Here is a 15,957-nt window from a genome sequence, read left to right as displayed (position 1 = left end):
TACAGGATTGTGAGACAACTCTTCAATTTTACTCTTCGGGGCACTGGTAAAATCCTCAACGTTTAATGTAACCAGAGTCTCCTGGATGGAGAGCGTGAGATTTTTAAATAGATCTATTTGGGACTGACAATCCCACACCTAAACTGCTAGCTACAGTTAGGCAGACATGCCTGGGGTGATAAATATCATACCGTACGACACTTGAAGAACGTCGTTGAGCTCATCAGTCATATCAAGCATGGTTATACAACTCACAATAGTATAAACTAACATTTGTTTACGGGATTTCATTCTTCATTAGTTTTATTTTTAATTAATAGAACTAGTATACATTACACTGGAGGATTCCATGGATACAAGACTTGATTTTTTTAAAATAATAAAACTACTATACATACTGGTGGTGACCAGAGTTTTCATATATAACATACAATACTTACTGGTAGTGACCAAGATTTTCATACAAAAGGTTTTTCATTCAAAACAACGATATACAATACAACTGGTAGTGACCAAGGTTTTCATACAAAAGGTTTTTCATTCAAAACAACGATACACAACTCAGAACATAGTAACAAGCATATATGTAAGAAAATATTGGATTTTCTTGGGAAACATGCATACATTTTACAGATTCATGGACAGGTTTTCATTACCAAAAACATTTTATGAACTCACTAGCTTAATGTTGATACTCTTTCAAAATCGTTTGTATTCTCAGGAAACCAGTAGACAAGTACTCCCGCAAACTTTTGAGAAGACGGAGCGTATAAAGACACATCTTTTACATATTTTGTTATACTTTTGATGTACACAAACAGCGAAGCAAACAGATGTAAATATCCATATCTTAATGTAATGGTTGTGTTTACTATGATTACTATGCTGCAATTGTTTTGATACTATACATGACGTTCTCCAACCCCGAGCGTTTCCGCCGTTTCAGTTCGGGGGTGTGACAATAAGTTAGTTCTCCTTAAGGTTTATTTGATATAAGTCTTAATGGCTTAAGAACAACTTAATACAAGTGAAAGACTAGCATCTTTGAGTGTCTTATATGTTATTTGTTTTTTCTTCATCAATTATTGATGGTGGGTATATTATAGAGAATATCAAGTTTCTTATTTTTTATTATCTTCATCAACTTTTCAATTCTAAGTGGGACCAAAATCTTCAAATGTTATAGTTTAACATCTATGGTTGTCATAATTTTTCGAATTCATGTAATTGGATTCTTTTTGTGGTTTTATCAAAATGATCTAAAATAAACTAGTTATTTTAAAAGTTTTTCGTTTGCCGTTAAAAATATTTTAATAAAAAAAGTATCATTTTTAGCTTCTCAAAACTGATCACATATATATCCTCTATCCACCATGATTCTCTATGCTCCTCGGCTTTCTTCTAGTGTGACATCCAAAGTATGTTTTTGGTAACCACTTTTTATTCATATTATTCTATAGTATATAAGTATATTTGCATTCCTCAAATGAAGAGCTCCAAAATCTACTTTCAAAATAGCTATATCCCTAAATCTCTCAGATGTTGTCACAATTAAAATTTCTTAATTTGTAGTCTACCTTAGCTCCCTTTGCACACTCATACTCGCAACTAAGTACACGAGCAACGATCTATGTTTTGATACATTGTGCAATCTTTGCGTGCTCTAAAGCCTTGTTTACACATCATAAGGTAGTTAAACAAAACCCAATTAGGAAGGAGGGAGCCATTCCCTCCCAACCCATTGAACCCACTGCCACATTACATTTTCTCTTTTATTTTTCTTCATCTTTCTCAAATCACAACACACGGAAACCCTATCTTTTTGAACTCACTCAACTCATTCAATTAAAAAAAATACAAAACAATCAAGGTAAAATCTTAATTGACAATAGAATTACCGTCGGTAGCACTCCCGCTTCAACAGGGTATTTAATTGGTTTCACTAACTCACTTCATCATCTCTCTCTACTCTCTCTCTCATTTTCTCTTCTACCATGTGTTTTAAAACTTGTACCTTAGTTGTTTTGTATTTTTTTTAATTGAATGGGTTGAGTGGATTCAAAAAGATATGGTTTCCATGTGTTGTGGGTTGGGAAAGATGAAGAAAAATAAAAAAGAAAAAGTGATGTGGCAGTGAGTTCAGTGGGTGGAAGGGAATGACTCCCTCCTCCCTTATAGGAATGTTAATTCGAATACAAAACAAATTTCACCACCATAATTAGGTAACATCTTTAAAAGAAAATAATAAAATTTTCATATTTATAAACCTGGGATGTAATAAAATATTCACACTTACAACTATCAAAAATAATAAAAAAATCCTTGTAATGCTTAAAATTTTGAATATTTGAGTGTTTAAACGTGCAAAAGTTTTAGACAAGTTATCAACACTTTATGCAATTATACAGTTTTAATCAATAGATAAAAACAATATGATTTATCTTATTATGAATATAGAAAAAGCTATATATTAATAACAAACTATTTGTTGTACATGTTTTATCACTATAGATTTCTTTGTCCATCAAAGGCCCTTTAAATTATTTGGGTAAATTACACCATTCGTCCCTTGTGAACATGCTGAAAAGCGTATTTAGTCTCTTTTTTAAAAATTAACTCGCACCGTCCCTTGTTTGGTTAATAGTTGCACGCTTCATCCCTCGTTTTGTTAATATCTGCGAGCTTCATCCCTTTCGAGACCTAAAATAACTATTATGCCCTTTTATATTCCTTTTCCATTTAATTTAATGTTATATATATTATTTTTAATTTAAAAATAAAAGAAAAAACAATATGGCCCCACTACATACCCCTACCCCAACAGATCATCAGATGAACACCACCTACATCTCTCAAACACCATACTTCCATCGCCACCTTCCCAATTCCACCCTTCTTCCTCAATCATATACCTTATACCACCTTAAAACCCACCAACAACTTCCTACATCCTCCTTTGACGGGTTACACCACCATCGGAACACCCTTGTTGCACCCCTATTCATTGTCACAAACCACAACCAACATGCACTTTAAACCTTACCTTCAAAATCAGAAAACCCACCTCAGTCGGAAGCACCTTCGTATAACTTGCACCATTTGAACATCATCAGTTCATTGCCTCCAAACAACAACTACCACCTTCCTTATACCATCCTCGAAGCCAACCATCTCTATCCCCCCCCCCCCAGTTTCTAAACTTTATTTTACCAAAACCACCTAGAACAACCATCGAATCGACCTTGAAAACCATCTTACACACTGCCCGGAATATGATCACCTTTCCGTCTCCGTTGCCAATGGAGAAGATTTGGGTTCGATCTGAACCCGCTTCTCTGATCTGAATCTCCATCATCTTTGATTTATAAGTTTAGGGTTTAGTTTGGTTTCATTTGTAGGTTTAAGGTTCATTTTTTGAGGTTAGAGTGATGACTAGTGGTGATTACAGGAGGTGTTGGTGGTTTGTGAGACACAGTGAGAGAGATGACCGATTTAATTCAAAGAAGAAGAAGAAAGGAAATTGGGGAAAGGATAAATCGCAGATTACTTCTCTCTTTTCGATCTTCTAATTTGCTGCAAATCGAGAACAGTAAAAACGAGAGGCGACTTATGGTTGAGTGGAGATATGAGATGGTGGTGGTGATTGTTGTGTTGTTGATGATTCCACCGGAGATGGTGGTGCTGTTGATGATTCCATGTACAGTTCCTTCTTGAGTTCTAAAGTTTGATAGAGGCGATTAGAGGAGGATGAAGATCGATTGGTCCGATTTTGGTTTATCGCTTTGGGGTGAAGGTGAAGGTGGGGGTGATTGGGCTTCGCCATCGTTGGGAGTGGCTGAGAATGGGGGGACAAAGGTAGAGGAATACGTAGGAGGGGGAAGTGGGGAGGGGTGGGCTCATGTATGTACATTTATTGTTTTTTTTCTTTTTTTTTTTAATCTAAAAATAATAGACAAATAAAAAGAAAATTAAAAAAGAAATAAATAAGGGCAAAATGGTCTTTTTATGCCCAAAGGGACGAAAAATGCAAGTTTTATATGAATGAGGGACGGTCCGAGTTAATTTTTGAAAATAGGGACTAAACACGCTTTCTGGCATGTGCACGAGGGACGAATGGTGTAATTTACCCAAATTATTTCTTGTACTTATTTGGGTGGACAGGGTAGAAGTCTTTGGGTTGGCGGTACTAACAATACCCAAAGTGGTTGCTCCAACTTTGCACAAGGACCGTATGTGTTCTCTTTAGAGGGTTGAGAATCTCTCTCTCTCTCTCTCTCCAATGGTGCAAGTACTTGTATCATATATTTGTTTTGTATGTTTTTAATTAAGAGGGTTGGAAAAGATAGAAGAAAGAATAAAGAGAAAAACTAATGTGAAACTGGACAGTGAATTGAATGAGTTCTACTCTTACCACCTCTTAAGGAGGACATAGTCACAAGTGGTTTGGGAATTGGAACCAAGCTCTATCGGCGGTAAAGCATGGATATGATACCTTGCACCTACGGTTCCAACGGGTTAGATAGTTTATTGCATGTTGGCGGTTTGGTGAACTCATCCATCCTTTCGTGAATAATGCATGCAAATATATCACATCATTATTTTATTTTCATTTGATGTGAATTGTGAAAAATTAAAGCTCCCACCTTTTGTTTTACGCCTCTTTCTTTATTAATTTTTTTCCTTTTTTTTCTTTTATAAAACAATACAAAAACATGTATAATTGTGTTTGTATTAATTATTAATGGTACCTCAAGCAAAAAAAAAAAAAAAAAAGCTTGTACCAAATTGTGTCAATATGTTTTTTATTAGTTTGTGAATTAGTTTTGTATGTTTTTGTTAATTAATTTTGAATGGTTTTAATTAGTGTGTATTTATTTTAAAATTAAAAATTAAATAGGTTGAATAGGTTGAAAAAGATAAGGTTTTTATGTGGTGTGGGTTGGAAGAGAAAATAAAAAGAAAAGTTGATTGCAAATAGGTTAAATGGGTTGGAAAGGAAGGACTCCTTCCTTTCTTATACGGTTCCAACCAGCAATCAACTTGATATAAACAGTTATAATGGTACTTGATATAAACAATTATAATGGTACTTGATATAAACAATTATAATGGTGTACTCGGTGCAAATTTCAAACCCTACTCTAGAAAATTAAAATAATAATACTAGGCAAAGTGATAAAGTTTGAACAAGTACTTGGTTGTTATATATATATATATATATATATATATATATATATATATATATATATATATATATATATATATATATGTTTTTTTTTCTATACTCTCGTAGTAACAAAACAAATACTAGCAATTGGTTGACAAGTTCCAGCCAAAACCCTAAACTTCGTGGATGTTTGGGATTGCTTCTTAAATTGAATATGATACTTCAATCAAAGAAATAAAAGCAAGATATTATAATAAACAAATAACTAAAAGTATACCCTGTCATTAACCCTTGAATAACTGATTAGACTATCGAATTTTTCATTAAAAAAAAAAAAAAAAAAAAAAAAAACAAGTTTTGAATAGAAAATGAAAGTACACAACTGATATGTGATACGATGCAACAAATGAAAAGCAATACACATAACCTTGTGAGATATATGAAAACAAAAGTAGGAAAATTTCAAACAAAATTTGATTCTTGAAGGGACAAAATGATATTTGAAAATGCTTGTTTTCCTCAATACATAAAATCTCATAACAAATCTTAAAATCATGAATTATCAATCTACATCCATGTCATCAGGTTTAGGTTTGTCCCTTTGGTTCGAATTTGAACCCCCCATGGCTTCCTCATAACTTGACCCTGAATACTTATTTCTCGTTATATGCTTCAACATTCTGAAACACAACAACAATATATTACTCATTGTTTCTCTTTCACTTAATTTTTCTTTTTCTTTTTTTTTTCTTCCCAACTCACCTCACGTTACAATTGATGAATACTATGAAATTTGTTTTCTGGAATGCAAGGGTAAAATGGTCATTTAGTCTAGAAGATATCATCACCCATTCAGCAAGAGGGAAAAAAAACATCCCTAGGACTGGGACTAATGACAAAACAGACATATACATTGAAATAAATAAAAATTTAAATCTAAATTATAAAAATATTTAAAATTTAGAAAACTATTTAACTTTTGTTATTGGCTTTACAACCTTAGAGTCATAGTTTAGGCCGACCAGGCAAGCTTTGGGTGCTTGAAATCATGCTCAACTTTGAGTTCATCAGACTGGCAATTAATTAATCATATCTTCATTATGAATTATGATTAAAATTATGCAAAAAGTAAATAAATAATAGCAACCTGCTTTTGTTTATTTGTGTTTTATAATTAAAATCAAATTGTTGTAATGAAAAGAAATGAAAGTAGGATGCTATTTCTTTCAATTACCTGTCGAGAACCTCAGCTTTTCGATTTATTTCATTTGACCAGAAAACGGGGTCCGCATTTCTAGGCATTGAATCCTGAAGTTGGGATTTCTCAAGCAACCACTGCTCAGCTTTGTTGCATTCAGTGTAAACCTGTTCAAATAAGTCGCTGACATCATAATTGATATTCTTATAATATAAAAAATATAAAATTAACAATAGAGAATATAAAATACCGCATCTTTGTCAGAAGGGGGAAGTGAATCTGCAGCTTTACGATAATGTTTAATGGAATTTGAGAGAGTAGTTGTGGCTTGTATTCGAGCATCTTCTTCCTTGTATCTATTCTCAATAGGATCCACCAACTACATACATGTAATTAACAAACCAAAAGTACATTTTTTTTATATATATATATAAAAAAAAAGAAGAAGAAAAAAAAGATACCTTTCTGAGATCCTCAAGCCTTTGGATATAAGCTTGTTGAGATTCATCATCACCATCTTCATACAACCAGTCTTCAGTTTCTTGTAGATTTCTACTTATTCCTTCCCTCTCTTCCTCTGTAGCAAAGCTCCGGTGTGTACTTAAAAGCTAAATCACAAAAAAAAAAAAAAAAACATTATTTACTTATTTATATATTTATTTCGCTATATATAAAATGAGAGGGTATTTTGATACCTTTTCACGTGTGTCATAAACAAAAGATTCAAGGGTATTCTTTTTTTCTTTAGTTTGCTCCACATAAATATCTTGATTTGCCAGCATTCTTTCAGTTTCTTGAGCTTCAATTAACTCATCTCTTGTTGTTCCACCAAAAACATACTCACAAACTGGAATATCATGTCTCCTAACTTTGTTTTTTCTCATTTCATCACCCTAAAACAATGAAACAGTGTTTTTTTATTTTTACATGTTGTTATAAAAAGTAAAAACAATGCCATATGATTATATTTCATAGTTGTTGCTTACTGTATGTGTAGTGGCGGGGGTAGAATCGCCATTTGACATGTGATTTTCAGCCCCTGTGTGTTCTGAAGGCGAATGAGGGTGATCTTCTATAAGCTGAAACAAAGATGGAGGTGTATGTATTTAATATTTTATATTTATAAAGGTAATGAATAAATTTATGTTGAAATAATTAAGGGAATTAGAAAGTATACTTACTGAAGCAGATTCTATTGTTACAATTCCATGAAGATTTAGGTGGAATCTAACTTTTACCTTTGACTTTTCCCCACTTGAGAAAGGACCAATCTGGAAAAAAAAATATTTAATCATTTGAGTAAATTACATGAATGGTCCCTATAGTTTGGGATACTTTACACATTTGGTCCCTAATTTATTTTTTTAACTCAGAAGATTCCTATTGTTTGTTTTTGTTGCGCGCTTGGTCCCTGTCTTACCTAAAAAGACTATTTTACCTTACCTACCCCATTTTATTTAAAAAAATTAAAAAATCAACGACAAAATAGTCTTTTTGGGTAAGACAAAGACGAAACGTGCTACAAAAGCAAACTGTAGGGACCTTCCGAGTTAAAAAAAAAAAAAAAGTTAGGGACCAAACATGCAAATTACCGCAAACCATAAGGACCATTTGTGTAATTACTCCATGCTTTTTGTTACATTGTACGAAATAAAAAATGTCAATATGTCAATATGACAAAAACTGCAACAAAAAAGTGAAAAAAAAGTTGTTCCACTTTTTGGGTATGACAAAAGGTTGCAGCTTTTGTTAGCTTTTGTCACATTGATATCAGTCTAACCGAGTCAAATGCAGTACAACTTGTGGTGTCCTAAGAAACAAGAATTGAAAAAGTGAGAAGTGAAGATATTATTACTGTAAAATGTGTGAGTTTAGAGGATACTCCAAGAGGCAAGTCATTCTGATTGGTATAAATGGCCTCCAAATAGAAAGTATTATGTCTATGCAATGAAAGCATTTTAAAACTTGGAAAAGGATGCCCTTTTGAAAACAATGCACCATTGGGTAGTGCAATAGTTTTCCCTTCATCTGATTGGAGTCCTATTGCAAAAGGAAATGAATCTTGAACCTATAAACAAGAAATAACAATGGAATGTGAATATTTAGTTAACACAAAATGGAAAAACTTGGAAAATTTTATGCAAAAGAATAGAAATCAGTTTTAAAGAAAAACCTCATAATCTCTAACACGAAAAGTTGGGCTAAGCATTGCACATTGAAGTGCACATCCTCTAGCAACACATTCACTTGCATTTAATGTCCTCCTTGGTTCTCTTCCAAATAAAGAAGTTAATTTTCTCATAATAGCAGGTATGCGGGACCCAGAACCAACAAGCTCAATAGCATATATTTTATCAGCACTTATTCTAGCATCATTTACAGCCTTATAACAAGGACTACTAATTCTTTCCAGTAACTCAGAACACAAATTCTCAAAATCTTCTCTTTTTATAAACCCCTTAACATCTTTCTCATCCATTAAGCATTCAATGTTAAGTGGGGCTTCAGCATTTGCACTTAAAACCTTCTTCAACTTCTCACAAGCTGTCCTTAGCCTTATGGAAGCCCGTGTGTTGGAGTAAACATCAATGTTGTATTGTTGTTTGAACTTTTCAGCAAAATATTTAAACAAAACCTCATCAAAATCTCTACCTCCTAGATGATTATCAAAAGCATGGGATAAAACTTTCATATGCCCTTGTTCAAAAGCTGCAACTGTCACCTGAGTGTCACAATGTCCAATGTCAACAAACACTACATTTGTAGTTCGAGAATCGGAAAAATCAGTCTTGTAAATTCCATAACCCAATGCAATTGCAGTGCAATCATGCATTAATCTCAAAGGTTTTAAACCTGCAATATGTGCAGCATCAAGATAAGCTCGCCTTTGTAAGTCTGTAAAGTATGATGGAATCCCAATCACACAGCTTGAAACAGGGGTTTCAAGGTTTTTCTCTGCCATTTGCTTTAAATGTGCAAAAAGCATTCCCAGAATCTGCACAGGCTTATAAGTTTGTTTCTCATTCAAGTACTGTAAGTGAATCAAAACACCACCATCAGAAGCTTCACTGGTTTCAAAAGGTAGTAACTTAAGATCATCCTGCACTAGTGGATTCTTGTATTCACTTCCAATTAACCTTTTAACCTGAGAAATAGTAGATCTAGGGTTCATGGTAGCAGATGCAGCTCCAGCAGAACCCAAAAACCTTTGCTTCTCACCAAAACTCACCACAGCAGGTGTCTCACGATTTGATTCGTCATTCAATAATACATCAATCCCACGGTTTTTTGCAGCAGCGATTACACAGTTTTCGTTCCCGATATCAAACCCAACCACACTCATTTCTAAAAATCTTAAGTTTCAGCACAGTTTATCAAGGAATGATCGATTCAATTATGAAGAGTAGCTTCACCTAAATCATGTTAACAAATAATCAGTCCATATTAACCACGGAGAAAAAGAGAAACAGAAGTTTAGGTGCTAATGTAGCATTGACTATGGAGAATGAGACTTCTTACCTAAACCTAACGAATTGTGTAATTATCGGAACTCGAAACGTAATTCTACAATCGGAATTTCTCAATTAGAACCCTGATCGTTGAAAATCCGAGTAAGATAGTATTCACCTGTTAATGCGATACACGCCAACTAAATTAGATCATTGAGCTGCAAATAAAACGCGTAGAAACACATACACATACGAATAATCATTGAAGATAACGTGAAATGCAAGATTAAGATGAAGGAAGCGTACCGATTTGTTATGGTGTGCGGAAGACAGAGAGGAAGAGAGATTTTACAGAGCGATGGGTAAACAGGTAAAGAACGTAAACTCCCAACCCTGAAATGAGAATAATCGCCGAGGATCTATGAATATCGATGTATTGTAGGAACGCAAAGATTTTAATCGAAATCGATAAAATGTCACAATTGGAAATTATCAAATTAGTACAAATAATCATTTATTTTTTATTTTGTAAAAGAGATTTTATAAAAATATAAGTTTTTAAAAAATTATTTTATGGATAGTTCTCATTATAACACTTTTCATTTGATACTTTCGTATAACCTATGTGCCGAAATTCATTCACAAAGTTGTTTAACCAATTGACATGTATTAAGATTTTTTTTTCCTTAGAAAATGACAAAATTAGATTTTTAAAACAGTTATAATAATTAGCCAAATCTAAGAAAATTCTTTGGATGGCTATTAATTTCATAACGCAACAGCACTACAAAACCGACAAAATGCTGAAGTTTTATCATTTTTCTCATTTTCTTTCAATTTAAAAAATCATATTTAGCAAAAAAGAATGTTGTTTGCAAAGTTTTCAAAATCGTGATCCTGATCCTGATTGTAGGATCGTACGATCCTACAATCATTGGTATGAAAAACGATCCGGATCGTATATGGGGTAGGATCGTAAGATCGTAGGATCCAGATCCGATCCGATCCTACCTTCCCTTGATTTTTTTTTTTTTTTTTTTTTTTTTTTTTTTTTTTTGCAAATGAATTTTTTTTACCACTTTATATCTTTTACCATTTATCATTTTGTATTGTGGCTTATGATTAATATTTTAAAGTTTTTATAACTTTTGAACGAAAAGTTGAATGTTTGAAATATTTTTCATGATTAAAAATTATAAATTAAAAATATATTTTATTTTGTGGGATCTTAGGATCACGATCCCGATCTTGCAAACCCAAAAACGATCCTAGGTAGGATCCCGATCTTGACAACCTTTGTTGTTTGCTATTAGTTTAGTACATTTTCAAACAATGTTTCTTACAAATAATAATATTTCGTAACATATGGATTTTATTTTATAAAAAATTATACATTATTTTCTTTAAAGTATTTCTAGGTTATTTAACATGGTGGTCTATTTGGTAGTATATGAACATTGATGGGTAGTAATACTCTAATTAGGGAGGAGAATAATGTCGCGGGTTGGACAAACAGAAAATAGTGGTACTGCCGGTTAACTATACCTTGCTTGGTGAGTTCAGCGGGTTAATGGCATGAATCGATTTCGTCAACCCATTATTTTTTGTCTATATTCAATTCAAATATAAATTCACTTCAAGTGTGAATGTTGCAAAGAAATAAAGGCTATACAGATAAATAAAAATTGCTTATTTTTAACTTTTGCATTGAATCCGTTGGTTTTTTCTTTTACTTTATTTTTTTATTATTTTTTTTTTTTCTTTTACAAATCATGTTTTCAATTTAACTCATACCAAGTTAATTTAATACATTTGACCAACTTTATATAGAGAATTCTTGTGATCATTTATTTTTATCATATTATTTTGAATGCATTTTACTTTGACTATATTTATACCTGTGCTTTTCTTTATTTATTTAAGTTTATAAAAACGAGTACAAATTTCATTCATTTGTAGTGTGTTTTCAAATTTATATAATTTGTTAAATTTCTTCAATAATTACCTTCAATGGATTCCTAGGGCAAAGTTAAACAAATTGGTTCTAGTCAAAGACGTAAAGTCAAATAAGGCGGTTTAAGTAAAGATATTTCATTCTTCTCTTTAGATTTTCAAAATCCGAACTATCATCAATACCTAAACTACCAACAATAATATTTTCTGGCGCAACAATCATACAACACATTTAGGCTTCCAGAGGAAAATCGGATTTATAATCCATGGAATCAGTTTTCTAAAAGGGTTCCAGAAACCCAATTCGAATCTTCTCAACCCGAGAATTTCTAGTTTCGTGATGCTCATAATGTAGAATCTGACAGTTCTAGTGACGACCCGGCTACCGAAAGAAACTAAGAAGAAACCAACGAGGAGTTGCAACCTGTTTTTGAGAAAAAAAAACCTTGTGAAGACTCTCCGCCTCTTTCTTCTAAACGAACGAAAAATCTTCATCCAAAGCTTACACCATCATCTTCTTATCCACAATATCCTCCTAGATTCCCCCTCCCCCCCCCCCCCCCCCCCCCCAACAATAGTCGTTTAGTGTTGAAGACTCGTTGCCTCAGAGAAAAAGAAAAGGAAAGAAAGTGGCATCAGCATCATCAATAGAAAATGAAATGTTTGATCTCGTCAAACAAATTGTCGGCATCAAGACTGGAACCGAAACAGAGGCAGACCAAAGACAACGGTACCAGGAACAAAAATTACGCATTCTCGAAGCTAATGAATAACGAAAACCTCAATTGTTGGATCGGAAGATAGAGAAACAAGATATGGAGTATTTTCTCTGACCGAATGATTATTTGACTAAAGGTATTTTGTGCACGGTGCTTGAAAGGAAACGACAAATTGCAACTAAATGTGGTTGGGAGTTGTAGAACCCATGAAGTTCAAAATGTCAATATTATTTGATTGGAGAATCTTTCTCTTTATTATTATGTTTTTTTATTTTTTTTTTCTTTTCTTTTTCTTTTTATTAAGATTCTCTATATATACCCTTATTTCATTTTATATATATATATATATATATATATATATATATATATATATATATATATATATATATATATATATATATATATGTTTGTTTGTTTCATTATCTCTCTATTTTTTCTCTCTTTTCAAAATGAATCCAAACGTTCAGAAAAACAGTAATGGAAGTTAATGATGATAGTTTATCATCTGAGAATGAACTTATCAACAATAATTTGTTACCGTATTATCTCATACTACACAACTTCTTCACAATAATGCTAGTTCAAGCAACATTCAAATGAGAAACATAATCCAATGAGATGGTGGTAGATTCAACTATATGCGTTAGAGTACAATAGTGTAAATGAATTATCCAAGGAGTGTACCTGGAGTAGAAAACTTCATAGTTGACCTTGGATTTGTTTTTAAGTAAGAAATTGTCGTTAGAAATATTCTATGAAGGTGCAATCGTATTGACTAATGATCCTTGATACCACAGAAGGTCAATGAATAAAAGGAGGAAATTCCACTATATTCACGAAAAGGGTTGAGGATGGAGATCTAGTTGTGAAGTGAATATGTTTTCGATGATTCGTTCACAATAGTTATGAATAAAGAAAAACATGATATGCATTTTAGGATCATTGAAATGAGAGATGTTAACAAGTTTAATTCTTAAGTTGATTACCCCGTAACATTTATAAAATAGATAAATCGGTAATTGTATGGTGATTAAATAATAAAGAATTATTTAAATTCAATAGTATGATACAATAGATAATTAGTTTATTCTTGTGTTTCATGTTACTTCCTGAATATTAATTTATTCAAAATATCACAGTCAGTCATATTTTTGGGAGTAGGTATTGATTTAAGACTATCATGGAATATTTGTAGATTGTCCATGGTGATTGGACATTTCAAAGGGAGTGGTGCAGTATTCATGAGTATTTGGAAAATAAGGATTTTAAGTATTCTTTAAACTCGTGCTCAAATATTACTTCATTGATTCAATTAGGAGTAATTAGAAGACAATAATATATTTTATTCTTCAAACAAATATATAAGTTATAGTTTGCAAGTTTGTTGTACATTGGTTTGCATCAACGCATCCATAATTGGATGTATTAAAGTGTAAATCCATTGTGACTTGATAAGTAAAATGTATGATTATATAGTTAAAGTTTATTCGTTCATTTTACCTTAACATAAAAAAACGATATTTTTGGGCCCTCAATGATTTGTTGCCAACATCTGAAGTGCTTGGTTGAGCCCAAAATAAATCAACGTGTTTAATTATTAGTCTGAATTCAATCATCATAAATTGAAAATTGAAAAACAAAATCTTAGACTATGAGATTGATTTCACTACAAACAAAATTACATTTAATGATACAAGATTTTAATGGTACATCTGATTTTTTGCCACTATATTGTATTTTTAGTGGCACATATTTTTTATGCCACTGAATCTTAACAAAAATTCCAATTTTTCAAGTTTCCGTTGTTAATTCCCTCCGATATTAAAAGCATTGCGCTTTGTACTTTTGCCCAAATCAAACTCCATAAGGCTGGGTGGTATGGAGGCATCAACCCTACACGTGATGCTTATGTGGCATGGTAGGCTACGCGTGAACACCGCCCCAAAGATGAGTGGGTGTCGTGTGGGGTGGTACTAGCTACAAAAGAAGACGAAGGCTCTTATTGGTGGAAGATTTGTTTGTGTCTTTCTCTCTCTTCTGTTTCTCTCTCTCTGTCTCTTTTTCACTAGTAGATTACCGGTGAACACCACCCCGCATGCATAATAGGTTGGTTGTGAAAGAAGATGATGATGATGTGGAATAAACTAACGCTTAGTGACACCGGATAGCCTAACAAGAAATCTACTTCACTTCTGTATTACAGCCTTCGGTCTTCCACTTTTCCCCTTCTCCCATCCTTCACATCCTCTAGGAAGACCACAATTCAACGAACGACACAAACCCACATCGGGCCGGTGACCATCATCTTAGAGCGGCGATGCAGCTACACCATCGGACCGATGCCACATTCTCTATGTCTTACTTTTTGGTTCCACGACTACTCTCAAGTCTCAAGTTATTATACGTCCGTTTGAGTAGGAAAAAAAACTTACACCGAAGCTTTTACAGGTACGTCTCAAATTCAAATTCTCGCTAATTCTCTTTCTTAGAAATTGTATTTAATTTAATAGGATGGCGGTGGTACAAGAGTAGGGATGTGTTCTACATTTTTGTCTAATTTGCGTTTCAAGTTAGGGTTTCTTCATTTTTTGTGATATTTTTTTGGGTTAATAGAATAGGGCACGCCAAGTGTTTTCAGTATTGTCCATGAGAATCAATTAAGTGTGGTTTTGATTTATGATTAAGAAATTAGTTTTGTTTTCCACTCAGGTTGCCGCATTAGACATCTAATTTCATTTTCTTTTCTGTTTTTATATATGGGATTCAACTAAAGCTTTGAAAACCATGGCTATTATTATATATATATCCAAAAAAACTTACCTTAAGAAGGAATGAAATAACCTAAATTAATTATTATAATTACTAATACGTGGGCATTAGAGGATTTTGTAACTATTTTTTAGATTAGGGGTTGATTTTGTTAACTTAAAAACCTTGTGTTGCAAGAAAATTTGTTTTTGAGGGACGAAAAATGCCATTATGGAAAACTTTGTGGGATAAAGTGAAAATATGAAATTGCAACCACATTTTTTACGAGAACACGGACTGATTTCGTTTTGTTCTCAAGCCAAGCCCAAACATTTAATTTAATTATGAGGTCCGATCAATGTCTCTTCTTTTTGGTAAATCTTTTATATGTGTGTGTGTTGTTGTGCACCGCAAGTAAGATCGAGAGGGGGGAGATGGGAACTTTGGTAGATTTCTGAGTGTGGCTTGAAGAAATCGAGCTTGGGGGGTTTGAGACTGAGTGGTGATCGTTCTAAGCTAAGGTAAGCCTCAAATTCCTCATCTTCTTCTCCTTTTTTTGGTGTGTTTTGCCTTATAACCGCCCTCATCACCGCTATGGACGTCGGCCATGCCCACCACCAGTTGACCACCATTTCCCACCATGTAATGGTGGCAGTTGGTGGTGCCTTTCCAACCTCAAACGACATTAGGGTGGAGAAAATCCAAACCCTAGTGGTGTTTTTC

The 15,957-nt window shown here is 33.1% G+C and overlaps 1 protein-coding gene across 1 annotated transcript; it reads right to left on the bottom strand.

Moving 5' to 3' along the window:
• Positions 1–5,639: 5,639 nt before the first annotated feature.
• On the bottom strand, positions 5,640–10,268 carry LOC145042152 (heat shock 70 kDa protein 16-like). Its single transcript, XM_078990536.1, has 11 exons — positions 10,121–10,268; positions 9,885–9,992; positions 8,539–9,778; positions 8,221–8,433; positions 7,547–7,636; positions 7,352–7,444; positions 7,061–7,258; positions 6,827–6,973; positions 6,616–6,744; positions 6,402–6,532; positions 5,640–5,847 (listed from the first exon to the last, which is right to left on the bottom strand). Exons 3-11 carry the CDS (start codon positions 9,706–9,708, stop codon positions 5,730–5,732), a joined length of 2,289 nt encoding a protein of 762 aa, XP_078846662.1. The 5' UTR covers positions 9,709–9,778; positions 9,885–9,992; positions 10,121–10,268; the 3' UTR covers positions 5,640–5,729.
• Between the last annotated feature and the right edge of the window lie 5,689 nt (positions 10,269–15,957).

The sequence above is a fragment of the Lactuca saligna genome, chromosome 4 (assembly GCF_052625555.1).
Source record: "Lactuca saligna cultivar CGN05327 chromosome 4, ASM5262555v1, whole genome shotgun sequence".
NCBI lineage: Eukaryota > Viridiplantae > Streptophyta > Magnoliopsida > Asterales > Asteraceae > Lactuca > Lactuca saligna.
The sequence above is the reverse complement of the archived record's forward strand: the minus strand, read 5'-3'. Positions and strand labels throughout refer to the sequence as shown.

Coding starts and splice junctions, on each gene's coding strand:
- LOC145042152 (XM_078990536.1), bottom strand. CDS start 9,708: ATGAGTGTGGTTGGGTTTGATATCGGGAACGAAAACTGTGTAATCGCT. Junction 7,445..7,546: donor TAACAATAGAATCTGCTTCA/GTAAGTATACTT, acceptor TCTTTGTTTCAG/CTTATAGAAGATCACCCTCA. Junction 6,745..6,826: donor GGCTTGAGGATCTCAGAAAG/GTATCTTTTTTT, acceptor ACATGTATGTAG/TTGGTGGATCCTATTGAGAA.